The 14,947-nt window shown below is 56.4% G+C and overlaps 1 protein-coding gene across 11 annotated transcripts in view; it reads right to left on the reverse strand.

Annotated features, from left to right (window-relative positions):
- CACNA1B (calcium voltage-gated channel subunit alpha1 B) overlaps nt 1-14,947 on the reverse strand; it is a 194,711-nt gene that overhangs the window by 44,865 nt on the left and 134,899 nt on the right. For all 11 annotated transcript variants that reach the window (XM_067742478.1, XM_067742476.1, XM_067742473.1 and 8 more), the window contains 8 exons: nt 13,179-13,285; nt 8,704-8,800; nt 7,344-7,504; nt 5,706-5,843; nt 4,771-4,972; nt 4,403-4,567; nt 3,977-4,087; nt 3,535-3,618 (listed from right to left, as the gene is read on the reverse strand). In XM_067742478.1, the coding sequence (XP_067598579.1) occupies nt 3,535-3,618; nt 3,977-4,087; nt 4,403-4,567; nt 4,771-4,972; nt 5,706-5,843; nt 7,344-7,504; nt 8,704-8,800; nt 13,179-13,285 (1,065 nt within the window). The remainder of the gene's footprint in view (nt 1-3,534; nt 3,619-3,976; nt 4,088-4,402; nt 4,568-4,770; nt 4,973-5,705; nt 5,844-7,343; nt 7,505-8,703; nt 8,801-13,178; nt 13,286-14,947) is intronic.

Consider the following 14,947-nt stretch of genomic DNA (forward strand, 5'->3'; position numbering starts at 1 on the left):
CCTGTTCATGGATTGGCCTTTCTCCTTTTGATACACAGAAATTTTATATTATACAATTTTTTTTCCAGTTATGGCTGGTGCTTTATATATATTTTTTGCTTAACAAATCAGTCCTTATCTCAAGGTCTTAAAAATAATCTCTTGTATTTTCTTCTAAGAGCTTTAAAGTTTCTGTCTCTTATATTTAAGTCTTTTCCTCCATTTGCAGTACTTTTGTGAATGGTGCAAGCCAAGACCCAATTCCTCTTTCTCCTGTACTGATCATTAGCTACGCCCACAGACGGTCACACGCAAGTGGGCCTGAGTCCAGGCTCCTGGGCTACCCCACGCGGTCTAAACTGCTACCGCTCTGCAGGAAGCCGCCGCCCTGGCGCGGCCCCAGGGGCACCTTCTTACTATTAGGCATCTTGGCTACTTGGGAGGCTTTGCTCTTCCTTATAAATTTTAGAAGCAGCTTTTGTCAAATTCCAAAACAAAGAGACAAACAAACAAAAAGAAAAACAAAATCATTGGTGTTTTTATTGAAATTGCATTGAATCTACAGATCAGTTGGGAGGAACTGTCATCTCTATGGCACCGACACTACTTACTAATTAACATCATGTATAACTCCATCTATTCAAGTCTCGTTTAGCATCTTCCAATAAAGCTTAGTAATTTTCCACAAAGAGGTCCTGCACGCGTACCTTGTCAGGTCTATTGTCAGGACTGCTGGCGCCGTAATGAAACGCAGCAAACTTACTTGAGCAATCTCACATTTAATCCATTTTAGATTACTCTGGATCTCATCCACAGACGGCTCGTCTTCATGGGCCATGTGCCACCCGCCCAGCAACAGCCCAGTGCACTGTGGAAGTGCTACATCCGGGGCCACACCTGGGCAAGCCTAGAGGGCACCGTCACACGACGGCTGGCCTGGCCCCCACACCGCTCACCTCTGCGGCACCACTGTCTCTTCCTAAGCTCACCCTCCCCAGCACATCATGGGATGATCATTAAATGTCGAGGAAAGCTCCAACCTGGTTATGGAGGGACTGGCTTAATGCACTGGTGCAGGCCTCACCAGAGCCCCAGGCGGCGTCGGCCTGAAAGACGGTGGTGAGGCAGAGCTCTGGCGATGTGCCCCATCCGCCACAGTATGTGTGTGTGCGTGTGTGTGTGTGTGTGCGTGAAGTTGCTGGTGGTAAGGACCACAGGGTCCTAGGCAAAGGCTACAGCTTGGTCAGGCCTCTGGAGGGAACAAAGCTTGTGGCAGAGGCCACCTCTGGACGTGGGAATGGGCACCATGTGCAGGTCTAGGCATCACATGTTAACGTCCACCCCGGACACCTACAGCCGTAGGGACACGAAAACCCCATGCGCCTTAGGCTGTGTGGACAACAGATGTCAGCAAGCCTCTGTCTTCCCAGCCCCCGCTCACACGGCAGACCCACAAAGGCAGTGACTGTGGCGGCTGGGATAAAGGCTGCGCCTGGCAAGGCTGATCCAGCCACGGCCACGACTGAACACCAGCTCGTAGTGAGCAGAGACCACCTTTAGGCCTCTACAGGGAACCACGTCTGGAGCTGTCACTCAGCCACTTGGTGGTAAGTCGCCTACCTGAGAACCTCCACCCGGAAGCAACAGCGATCTGCCCCAGCGAGGATCACTCATATCCTGGGTGCGGGCCTGCCTCTGCTGATGCCCTAGCGTCAGAGAGTTACCAACAGGGGATGCCACATGCCACCAACTCAGAAGCGGAGGGCGGGCAAAGGAGCAGGAGACCCAGGGCCCGCCGGCGTGTCACACTCCACATCACTCAGGAGGTGTCGCTCTGATAAAATGCTGAGATGGCCTCTTACAGGCACAGAAAAGAGCTGGCCTGATGGGGCACCTCAGGGGGTTCAGGGTGCTGCACTTCAAGATGAACTGACGGCCAACAGACATACTGGGTGCCTGACCTGTAAACCGCATGGATCCAGGAAGCAAGGGGCCAAAGCGGAGGTGGCCCCTGTCACCATGACTCCAGCAGCCCGCTGGGACTTTGTGTCACCATCCCCACAAATTCAGGCTAGGCGCATCTCGGGGTCCTGACTCAAAGGGGCTGGAGACCACTTCCACTGTGGGACACAGGAAGGCCGTGGTGGCTCCTGTCGCTCTGGGTTCCCCAGAGTTTCCACGCTGGCCAGGGTGTGAAGGGCAGAGCTGCCCCTGCACAGGGGCAGGGAGAAGTCTGTCTGGAAATCAGGGGCTCCCGGGGCCTTTCTAGAGGTTCCTGGGACCAGTCTGAACTGTGCCTGGACCATCACAGCAGCCAGAGCCACACAGGGAATGGCAAGCAGGGCCCGGGCCGCACAGCACAGAGGGCTGGGTCACCTGGCGAGACCAGCAACCAGAGCAGCAGAGGGCTGGCCAGAGGTGAGGGGACCCCGGCGATGACACGAGTCCCCAGCACAGCAGCAGGTGCCCTGCTCCTCCTATCAACCCTCTCCTCCCAGAAGTCGTGAGCAGCACCACCCTGAAGACAGCAACGGGACCCGACATGAGGCGTGGGCAGAGCCAGGTTGAGCCAGGGCTGCGAGCAGATGCCCCCACCCTGCACGTGGCCCTTCACCCGCAGCAGCGCAGGCGGCCAGAGCTTGCTTCGCCTGCCCTCGGGGCGCTCGGGTGTCTGGGAATCGACACCCCGGGCACGGCCTTTAGCCGAGGACTGGTGGGCACAGAGGTAAGAACTCTGCAGCTCTGAGGTGTGACCCACCCTGTCTCCAGAGCCCCTGGGGGATGACGCAATTCACCGGCACCTCTGGTCCTTCTCTCCCCATCCACCTCCCCAAACCTCTCTCCACGGGTTCTGCCTCAGAACACGTCCTAAGACATAACTTCTATAAGAACCTTCGCCTTGGTGTCTGTTCCTAGAGAATTCAACCTAAGAAAAATAAATGTGGTTTTTGCCATTTAGTTCTAACTTAACATGTGCTGAAAGAATACCGCTTTATGAGTCAGACTCTTTCAAATTTGTTGAGACAAGTTCATGTTCTAGCCCTCAGTCAGTTTTTAGATATAATCCATGTATTTTAGTAAGAATAAGAATCTCCAGCATGTGTACACACACACACACACACACACACCACGTATATGTAAAACAAACTTAACACTTTAAAATATTCTAAATTCTTACTGGTTTTAGTTTGTATCTTTTTGGCACCAGTTGTTAGATGTGCATGTATTAGATAAACACAAATTTAGGAGATCCTTATCTTCCTGGTCACTTGTTACCATGGAGCTCCCTGGTGATTCTCAGGCCACCAGCCTGGAAGACCTCCTGGGAACCAATTTCTTAGCCAAGAAAAAGCATTTGCCGAGAGGACACCCACCCTCCCCCCCCCCCAAACTCATCCCCACACTCGCCTCTGGAGAGGAGCTTCCGTCTCCAGAGCTCGTGGGGAATTCTGCTCCGAGGAGGCGCTAACGCCACCAGGGCCTGGAGGCTCAGTGAGGGAGCGCCTCTGGAAGGAGACCACTTGGGGCCCTGCAGGGGCAGGAGACGCTACTTACCGCAATCTCTGTTACTAAAACATCAGTAATACTTCCCAACACGGTGACGAAGTCAAAGACGTTCCAGGCGTCTCTGAAATAGTTCTGGAGAGAAGCAAGGGCAGTTAGTGTGGAGCCGGTGAGGGCTCTGCCACACAAGGAGCTGCAGGAGGTGGCCTCTCGTCAAGAAGGCGGCGAGTGGACAGACGCACCGCCTCAGGTGGGAGTGCACGAGGCCACGCATCAGAGGGAAGGAGCCCGGCCCCACCCGCTCCCAGGAGCAGGGCGGGGGCAGAGGTGCGGGCAGCCCCCGGCAGCCCCCTCCCTGGGGCCCCTCCAGGGTCACATGTGTTGTGGGGGTTCAGGGAATCCCCAGCTCCAAACGGCGGGCCCCCGAAGGTCCCCTGAAGAGGGGGAGCCAGCATGCAGACACCTAAAGGCCAGGAGGGGCCAAGGCACGTACCAGCACCCCGAAGGCGATGATCTTGAGCGCGCACTCCATGGAGAACATGGACGTGAACACGATGTTCAGACACTTCAACATCAGCTCGTACTCGTAGGGCGCGTCATAGAACTGCCCGGGGAAGGGGCACCGTTGGCCCCAGGCCTGGCTGCCCTGAGACACCCCACGGGGCTCACGATGACCTCCTGTCACACATGCCTGCTGCACGAGGACCCCCTCCCGGTTCCCCTCGTCTCCCAGAACCTTCTCACGATCTCAGCCCACGGACGACTGGGGGCCCAGGGTTGCGCAGGCACCCTGAGCTGACCAGCACTCGGGGCGACGCCCACTCCTGCACATACCCCAGGAGGAAGCCAACCCTCCGCCAGGCTGGAGTCGGGTTCCCGCCCCACAGGCACCGGGACCCACCACGCAGGCCCCACGCACCTTCATCATCAGCACCACAGTGTTCAGGGCTATCATAGCCATGATGAAATACTCGAAGGGTGGCGAGACCACGAACGTCCACGTCTTGTACTGGAACGACTGCTTGTTCTGGGGCATGTACCGCGTCAGGGGCTTGGCGCTGATGGCGAAGTCGATGCAAGCCCTCTGCACAGGAAGGAAGGGGCGGGGGAGCTGGGGCCCTGCGGAGCCCCTGCACACCCCCCGCCCTCATCCAGAAGGCCTCCTCTGGGCAGCCCCCCCTGCCCTGTGCTGGCCAGGGGCTCCCACGCAGAGGGGAGCCCAGGGGCCCTGCCTACACTGCCCAAGGAGAGCCCGCGAGGAGACCAAGTGGGAGGGGGGTCGCCTACCTCATTCTTCTCCAGGCTGCATTCAGACATGACCTTGTCCCCCTGCTCCTGGAAGGTGATGATGATCAAGGCCACAAAGATGTTGACGAAAAAGAAGGGGAAGACCACGAAGTAGACCACGTAGAAGATGGACAGCTCCATGCGGTACCCAGGGCTCGGGCCCTGCTCCTCATAGGTGGCGTCCACTGAGTGTTTCAGCACCCTGGGCCAAGAACCAGTGCCAAGCATCAGGGGAGCCCAGGAGGATACGACCCCGGCAAAGACGAGACCCGTGTCACAGGTGAGGCTTCTGCGGCTGAGCCCAGAGACGGTGCCATGTGCGGGCCAGGCCTGCTCCTCAGGAGGGCCATGGCTCCCGGCGGGGGCCTGTCTCGCCAGTAGGGTTTATACTCAGGGCTACTGGGGGAACCTCCTAGAGGATGCCTCAGTGTGCCTGAGGTCCTATCCCCTGGAGGAGAGGTGGGAGAGGTCCAGCAGTCCTGTGCTGCCCGGCTCTCTCCCACCTCACACCAGGTAACCTGCTCACACCCAGCTTCACCTGTCGCCAGAAAGCCTTGGGCTGAGCAGGGTCACCTGGAAGAGCATCGATCCTGCCTTCTGAAGGGTGGTCTTCTCAGCCCCAAAGGAAGCCCCTGGAACCCACGCATCCCTTGGACTCCCCTTAACTGCGGCCAGAGGCTAGCACAGGGAGACGCCAAGGGGCCCATCTTCCCTCCGGCCCCCAGCCACTAAACAAGGGTTTTCAGGAGGTCACGGTGCTGTGCTCCTGACTAATCTCCTGCTCCCCAGGCTGCCCACCCTCGAAGGGCAGGACCATGTCTCACCCGGTAAGTACAAGAGCCCGGGGGGTGTTTGCTTAGTGACGGACGCAGAGTCTACGCTCCCCACTCTGGCTGCCCCTCTGCTCTAGCCTGACCAGCCAGGGGGGCACTCACATGGGCCACCCTTCCCCCGTGGACACTGTGAACAGGGTCAGCAGGGCCCAGAGCACGTTGTCGTAGTGGAAGTCGTATTTCTTCCACTGCCGCGGCTGAGCCTCCACCTCCTCCTTCTCATAATCCAAGTACTGGCCCCTGGGAGCGGGAACACAGAGGAAGTCAGAGGTTAGAGACGAAGGGTCCAAACAAACCCCTGTGTCTGCGGTCAACTGAACTTTGAAAAGGGTCATCCATTCAGTGGAGAAAGAACCGTCTTTTCAACAGGTGGTGCTGAAAGCACTGGGTATCTACAGGTAAGAAAATGAATGTGGACCCCGCCTCACTCCATGTATACAAACTAGCTCAAAATGGATCAAAGACCTAAATGTAAGAGCTAATACTATAAGACTCTTAGAAGAAAGCACGGGGGGCTCAGAACAGATAAATTGGACTTCATCAAAACTGAAAGCTTTTTTTGTGCTTCAAAGGACATCATCCACACACAGAATGGGACAAAATATTGAAAATCATCTATCTGACAAGGGACTCGTATCAGGGCTATATTAAGAACAATTACAATCGGTTATAAAAAGGACGGGGCTTCCCTGGTGGCGCAGTGGTTGAGAGTCCGCCTGCCGATGCAGGGGACACGTGCTCGTGCCCCGGTCCGGGAGGATCCCACATGCCGCGGAGCGGCCGGGCCCGTGAGCCATGGCCGCTGAGCCTGCGCGCCCGGAGCCTGTGCTCCGCAACGGGAGAGGCCGCAACAGTGAGAGGACCGCGTACCGCAAAAAAAAAAAAAAAAAAAAAAAAGGGTAAAAGATCTGAATAGACATTTTTGCAAAGAAGACCCACAAATGGTCAATATGCACATGAAAAGAGGCTCCATGTCGTGAATCATCAGGGAAACGCAAATCAAACCACAATGAGATACCACTTTATACCCACTAGCACGGCTATAATTATATTTTTAAAAAGGAAAATAACAAGTATTGGCAAGGACGTGGAGAAATCGCAACTCCCAGACACTGCTGGTGGGAACACAAAATCGTTCAGCCACTTTGGAAAACAGTCTGGCAGTTCCTGAAACTGATAAAGAGAATCATCATGTGACCCAGCAATCTCACTTCTGCGTTCATACTCGAGAGAAATGGAAACACCTATCCACAGAAAAAGCTGTACACGTGTTCAAAGCAGCAGTAATCACAACGGCCAAAATGTCCACCAACAGATAACTGGCTCAGTACAATGAGGTGTAACTTAAGAAGGAATAAACATCTGGCCATTAAAGGGGACGAAGTACTGCACAGGCCACAGCACTAGTGGTAGAAGCTGGACACACAAGACCCCAGATCACAGGATTCCATTACGTGATGTGTTCAGGACGGCATCCACACAGCACCACCCTCCCCCTCGCTCCTCCCGGAAGGCGCCTCTCCTGTCTGCTCTGCTGGGGCCCAAGGCCTCAGGGGGGACGGGGAAGTGGCTCCAACCCCGGGGCGGCCCTCTGACCTCAGGGCCCAGCCTGGATCGCGAGGGCCGACGGGACGCCCGGCAGTGGCCACGCGGAGCTCCCTGAGGTGTGCGGGCAGCAAGGGCCCGTCCTGCCGGGGAGGCGCGGCGCTGGGGACAGAGGAGCCGCCCTGCCCGGTTTACCTGCAGTCCCGCTCCAGCTCCTTGGACTCGTCGGTGCAGTAGAAAAACTTCCCCTTGAAGAGCTGCACCGCGATGACGGCAAATATGAACATGAAGAGCATGTAGACAATCAAGATGTTGAGGACGTTCTTCAGGGAGTTCACCACACAGTCAAACACAGCCTGCGGGAGGGCGGAGCCGTGAGGGGCGGGGCCCAGGCCCGGGACCACCGCAAGGGTCTGGACCGGGACCGGCGGCCTTGTGTGAGAAGCTGCCTGTGCCGTCCTCCTCCAGAAGGGTGATCCTGGACTGGACGGGGTGCGCAGGAGGTGCTAGAAAAGGTGCTGCGGGCAGGGGGGCCAGATGCCGAGGGGAACCTGGGGCTGGGGCTGGGGTCAGGCCTCTCTGCCAGGCCACGGGCTGGCGCGGAGGGAAGGGGCAGGGCCGGGCTGAGGACCATGCCTGGCCCCTGCCTATTGGTGGGAAGTGGGATGGGGGAGTGGTGATGCGGAGGCCAGCTCAGGACAGGGACTTGGGGCATGTCCATGAACCAGAGGAGACTCCTGTCCGTTAGCACTGCCCGGGCCGCCTGTCAGGGGCTCTCACTGTTCTCCAGTGAGCCTTTCCCTGCTGCCCTGGCCCCGGTTCCGGCTGGCTGTGCACAAAGGCAGATCCACGACCATCTCCCGAGACCCCATCTGGCACACTCCAGACACAAGCAGCTGCCTTGGCAGCGCAGACCCTGCCCACCCACCCCCCGGAGCCTCCATCACCCCCAGAGCCACTCCTTCACACGCGGCTCTAAGCAAACTGCCTGCCGTAACGCCCCATCGCTTAGGGCCTCCACGGCCCGCCTGTCCAAGCTGCTCCGAACGCTACTGCACACAGTCTTGGAGGACTAAGTGAGTTTAGATACAAGCTCAGCAACTATTAGATTGTAGCACAATTCTAAAGCCACACCCACGCTTCAGGGAACCCCCGCCCTCCCCGCATCTCCCTGTGAGCCCACCTCCCTCTCTCCGCAGCCCCTCCCCCTGCACTACAGCTGCTGATGAAACCCGCTGTCCCATCGGGCACCCCTGGGTTGAGGAAGAGGAGCCTTACAGGACACTGCGGAGAATGAGCCCCTCGGGGAGGGTCACAGAGCCGAGAGCCCGCCCCACGCACGCGACACAGGGCCTCCCCTCAGCCCTGCTCATCTTCACCCCACGCGGGAAGCTGCAGGGGACCAGGCCAGTTACACATGTGCACCCCACAACGCACACCTACATGTACACGTGTGCACATGCACGCACACACGCACAATCTACATGTGCATGTGTGCCCACACGCACACATGAGCGCACACACACACACCCACGGCCCCGCTCCAGACTCGCACCTTGAGCTTGGGCAGCCGCTTGATGGTCTTGAGCGGCCGCAGCACACGCAGGACCCTCAGGGACTTGATGGTGTTGATGTCTTTCCCTTTGGAGCCTCTAGAAGGAGAAGCCACCCATGTAGACAGGCAGGGTGCACACCTGTGCCCAGAGGACCTGGGGACAGGGCAGCCTCGGCCCTGCAGGCACCACAAGCCAGTGCATCTCCCCCTACGGGCTGCCTGCCAAGGTGTCCTCAGAGTGGACAAGGGCCGGGGCCAGGTCAGCAGCACCTGGTGTCCAGGGAGAGCTGAGCTTCTGGATGGGAAGAGCCCCTCCCCGCCGGGCCATGTTGTTCAGCACTCCCACCCACAGTGGGAACACCAGCTTCCTCCAGACACCATGCTGAGACCCCCAGTGGGAATAAAGTGGGGAGGCCACGCCAGGACTGCAGCCCCAGCCGGGGCTGGGCTTTGATGGAAAAGGCGTCACAGGTCAGATCTGATGGCCGTGTCCTTGGTGTGGTTTCCTGGCTTTGAAGGCTTTTGAGAGTTCAGTCTGAGACTCCCTATGGAAATTTGTAACAAAGCAGCCTTAAGAAGAACTCAAATGATCAGTCACTCTTCTTGCTGCACTTATACAAATAATCAGGCCAAGTTTAATACAAACAAATTAGTTTTACTGTGATTATCTTTGGTAAAAAAGTGGGGGTATTGTAGAGAAAAAAAAATATGTTTATCCCTTTAGAGATATTAGATTCTAATCCTAATAATTATATTTAAGGTTTTGCTATGTACCTGTAAACTGGGCTGGATCCTGAATTCTTCCAGTTTCCTCAAGTATCTGGCTATGACTTACCAAACTAACGTTTCCAATCTTCTCCCACCTCTCTGATTTGAAATCAGTCAGAACAAAGATTGCCCTGAAATCTCCTTGGAAGGGACAGCACCAGGTCCTCCTCACTACCCAGACGGCAGTAAACTTCAGGGACTTGCACCTTGGATAAACATTTCACAGCTGAGGAAGCCCCAGCATTCCCTTCTCTGGTCTGATCCCCTACACTGGTCTCTCAAGCCCTGGAGCAGAGAGGGGCAGCGGGCCACAGAGGGCCCCTGGCAGAGCCTCCTGCAGGCCAAGCCCCCGCTGGTTTCAGCAGGCTCCGTGCTGGACAGCTCCCAGGTCCCCCAGCACCGGGAAGCTGGGGCGGCCTCAGTTCTGCTGCCCTGCCCCGGGCTCCGCACGGCCAGGCTGGCTGAGGCGAGGACCAGCTCCCTCCGTGCTGCCCCCCACTCACCTCACCTCACCTGCCACCCACATGTCACAGAGAAAATCCATTTCCGAGCCTCCCTCAGGGATGAGGCCACCTCCCCGCCTGCCCTTCCCCTCCCCCTCCCTCTGTGGGAACCCAGAGCCTCAGCCATCCTTCAAAACAAAACCAAAACACCCCATCTCATCCTGTACAAACGCTGGCGACCTCCGAATCAAACTGAGAGGAAGAAAAGTAGCCGACATGGACACAGACTGCTTCGGCCCAAGACGACAGATCATGATTTACACTTCAATCGTGAAACTCTCCTTTTCCAATGGGGTTGGCCTTTCAGACTGCTGGATTCGCCACCAAGGATTCCGACCTAGCCCGACTATCTAGCTCAGATTTGTCTCCACTCACTAGGAGGCCCCACCAGCAGCACCCATCTCTGCAAGGCATTTAGGAAGGCTCTTTATTTCAGGGGAGGGGATTCTAGTCCCACATACACTAAAAACCTGACTGACCCCTGGCTTAAATGGGTAAACGCAGCAAACGCTGTGAATGAATCCATCACTCGGTTTCAAGTAAGTGCGCACAAGGGGTTAGGTTAGGAGTAAACATGCACAGGACACAATCAGAAGCCTCCCCGTGACTCCTGAGGACACTGCAGATTCCCCTGCAGAAACCCTTAGACCCTCCGGCCAAAGTTGGTCCTAATCATGGGATAGCCCTTGGCTATCTTTAACTGAGCAAGGTGTCTATGCTGTGGCCAACACCACCTACAGTACCGGGACTGGCACTTCCGGGGAGGCTGAAAATCAGTTACGTGAGATCACTGAGCCAGCTACTAGGCTCAAATGTGTGACTGCTTCATGGGGTTTTTCTTTGATTGGTTTGGGTCTTGGGGACCATGGCTCCAAAGTACACTTCAAACATTAGGAATTATCCTGCTTATAATGCCCTTGATGTGTTTGTGTTTGTCATATTCTTTCAAAAACTTTAAATACACGTTTGTAGCTGATAACCACAAAGTAAACGGTCTCCATTCTGACTGGAATGTCAGAAAAGCAGCAAAGGAAATGACCACCATAAGGGTTATGAACCTGGAACTACGATCTGTGAATGTCACAGGGGTTAAGCAAACACATCATGATCTATGGATCCCACATCAAAGATCAAAGCTGCAAAACATTACACAGCAGGAGCTAAGAGTGGTGCCAATGCCTGTGAATAAAAAATATTGCTGCCACATCAGTAAACAAAGGATGTTGCAGCCATCAAGCCACCACATTACAGCCACGGATGGTGAGCCCTGTGGGAGCTCAGGATGGAGGCAGGATGCCCCCCCATCTAGCTGTCAGCCACCCCCCTCCCCACGGGGCACCTCAGGAGACTCAGGATGAGAAGCCCAGGATACTGGCCCAGGTAGCTGAGGTACATATCAAAGGAATGATTCAATGAGCCCAGACTCTTGCATTTCCCATATAAAGAAAAGCACTAAATCCCTTAACTTGAGATGCCTGGTTTTCTTTAGTTAACAGTAATCTTTTGATATTACGACTACCTGGGCTCTGTTGCAAAAACTCCTGTATATCCTGGCTCCCCCCTGCCTCTTTGGAGCCGTCCCTCAGAGTTGTCTGAGATGCTGTGTCCCGGGCTTAAGTCCTCAGTTTTGTCCGCCAAATAAAATGTAACTCTCAACTTCTAGGTTGTGAATGTTTTTTTAGTCAACACACCTAAAATTTTGATCACATCTCTCAGTTGGGCTGACACTTTGACAAGAAGGGGAGAATTGTTAAAAAAAAAAAAAAAAAAAAGAGGAGGGGGAGAGGGAGGGAGAGGAGAAAGAGGAAAAGGAAGAAAAAGGAGAAGAAGGAAAAATGAAAAGAAACAACAGGCCCAAAGTGGAGCCACTTGTCCCCAGGACAGCGAACCAGGACTGAATTGCAGTTTCAGCCTCTCCCAGGAATGGAATTTCTGGACTTTCCTGGTCAGCACCAGTGAGGTAACCTTGCCTGAAACAATCCTTTCTCTTCTTTTGTTAATAACCTTGTCTGGCTCCCTTTCTATAAAGGCCTTCAATTTTGTACAGCCTCCATCGTGTACAGCCTTTCTACTTACTGGATGGGATAATGCCTGTTTCATGAATCACTGAATAAACCCAATTAGACCTTCAGATTTACTCAGCTGAATTTTGTTTTATAACAATAGAGGGTCGGAGATGCTGGGCATTTCAGGGAGGCGTTGTGGAAAGGAAAGAGCAAGAAAGCCCTGTTTCCAGGGGAGACACGTGGGAAAGTGTCTCAGGATAGCCAACATCCTGGCCGCCAAGGTCACACAGCTCCCACCCCGAGCGGGCACTGCCCTCAGGCCCAGGCGCCTCGCCCCCAGCCCTCAGTCAGGGTTCCCTGCTCACCAAAGGGGGGGCCACGCCCAGCTCCAGCCCCCAACCCGGCCCCCAGAGGTGAGGCGGGGACCTGTGGCCCTGGGGACATGGCTCCGGGCAGCATGCAGCCCAGACGGTGGCGGGAAATGAGCGGAGGTGAGGCATGGTGATGAAGCGGCCCACGAGGGGCCGCAGCGTGCTGTGATGTGCGGCAGTGTGAGGGGACAGAGGGAAGGCATTACCCCATGAAGCTCCTAGCGAGAGTCCAGCAACAGGAGACAAAGAGAAGAGAGTCAGTGAGGAGGCCTCCCTGTGGGCTCAGGGATGAGCCCATCCCTCCGTATCTGTGTCCATCGAGGGTCTTACTTATCTCTGGATCTCCCCCCACCACCTCCGCCAGGTCTCCCCCCTGCTCCACCCGAGCACCCAACGCCTGCCTCACGCCCGCCACTGCGTAGGGTCTGAGGGAGCCAATCCAGGCCCGGCCACAACAGGGCTGAGTGTCGCTCACTAGGGAGCCACAGAAAATGGCGGAGCACCCCGACGGCGGAGACCCCCAGCTGCACCCACCCACTGGCTGACCAAGCAGGGCAGCCGCGTCCGGGCACGGAAAGGTTCCTGAAGGACCCAAGAGGCAGACACCATAAGCAGAGGCCTGCCTACCCAACTTCAGAGCCATGGGGTGCGTCAGGCACAGACGAGCCTTGAGGTCCTCCCAGCCCCACAGCCCAGCCCCAGGCACAGAGGGACTGACTAGAGACGGCCATGGAGGCCAATGGACCCCTTCCTCCTTCACCCCCCACACTCATCACGGCTCTGGGGACTGCAGCCCAGCAAGAGTCAGAGCAGACCTGGGTACTTACGAGAAGGCAAATGCCACCAGGGCCCCACTGACCACAACGAAGTCCAGAATATTCCAGAGGTCCCGGAAGTACGCACCAGGGTGCAGCAGCAGTCCCAAATCGATCATCTTTAGGGGAACAACACACTTTAATGAACAGAATATCTCAGAAAAGAAAGGCAGAGCCAGAGCCCAGAGACGTGGTTAGGGGAAGGGTGCCACTTCATGTCACGTACCATCGGGGAGGGGACACAGCCCTGATTATGCCTATCATGAAAGGGGACCCGGCTATGGTGACATCCTGTCAGGGGAAGGGGTCACGGCTCAGGTCATGCCTGTCAGGGAAGGGGTCACATCTCAGGTCAATTCCTGTCAGGGGAGGGGACACAGCTCAGGTCACATCTTGTCAGGGAAGGGGTCACGGGTCAGGTCAGTTCCTGTCAGGGAAGGGGTCAGAGCTCAGGTCAATTCCTGTCAGGGGAAGGGGACACGGCTCAGGTCACGTCCTGTCAGGGGAAGGGGTCACGGCTCAGGTCACACCTGTCAGGGAAGGGGTTACAGCTCAGGTCAATTCCTGTCAGGGAAGGGGTCACGGCTCAGGTCACGCCTGTCAGGGGAGGGGTCACAGCTCAGGTCAATTCCTGTCAGGGGAGGGGACACGGCTCAGGTCACGCCTGTCAGGAAAAGGGGTCACGGCTCAGGTCACATCCTGTCAGGGGAAGGGGTCATGGCTCAGGTCACGCCTGTCAGGGGAGGGGTCACAGCTCAGGTCAATTCCTGTCAGGGGAGGGGACACGGCTCAGGTCACGTCCTGTCAGGGGAAGGGGTCACGGCTCAGGTCACACCTGTCAGGGAAGGGGTTACAGCTCAGGTCAATTCCTGTCAGGGAAGGGGTCACGGCTCAGGTCACGCCTGTCAGGGGAGGGGTCACAGCTCAGGTCAATTCCTGTCAGGGGAGGGGACACGGCTCAGGTCACGCCTGTCAGGAAAAGGGGTCACGGCTCAGGTCACATCCTGTCAGGGGAAGGGGTCATGGCTCAGGTCACGCCTGTCAGGGGAGGGGTCACAGCTCAGGTCAATTCCTGTCAGGGGAGGGGACACGGCTCAGGTCACATCTTGTCAGGGAAGGGGTCACGGCTCAGGTCACACCTGTCAGGGAAGGGGTTACAGCTCAGGTCAATTCCTGTCAGGGAAGGGGTCACGGCTCAGGTCAATTCCTGTCAGGGGAGGGGGTCACGGTTCAGGTCAATTCCTGTCAGGGAAAGGGTCACAGCTCAGGTCAATTCCTGTCAGGGGAAGGGGTCACGGCTCAGGTCACGCCTGTCAGGGGAGGGGTCACAGCTCAGGTCAATTCCTGTCAGGGGAGGGGACACGGCTCAGGTCACGCCTGTCAGGAAAAGGGGTCACGGCTCAGGTCACATCCTGTCAGGGGAAGGGGTCATGGCTCAGGTCACGCCTGTCAGGGAAGGGGTCACATTTCAGGTCAATTCCTGTCAGGGGAGGGGACACGGCTCAGGTCACATCTTGTCAGGGAAGGGGTCACGGCTCAGGTCAATTCCTGTCAGGGAAGGGGTCAGAGCTCAGGTCAATTCCTGTCAGGGGAAGGGGACACGGCTCAGGTCACGTCCTGTCAGGGGAAGGGGTCACGGCTCAGGTCAGTTCCTGTCAGGGAAGGGGTCAGAGCTCAGGTCAATTCCTGTCAGGGGAGGGGACACGGCTCAGGTCACACCTGTCAGCGAAGGGGTTACAGCTCAGGTCAATTCCTGTCAGGGAAGGGGTCACGGCTCAGGT

This window comes from Pseudorca crassidens, chromosome 7 (assembly GCF_039906515.1).
Source record: "Pseudorca crassidens isolate mPseCra1 chromosome 7, mPseCra1.hap1, whole genome shotgun sequence".
Lineage (NCBI taxonomy): Eukaryota > Metazoa > Chordata > Mammalia > Artiodactyla > Delphinidae > Pseudorca > Pseudorca crassidens.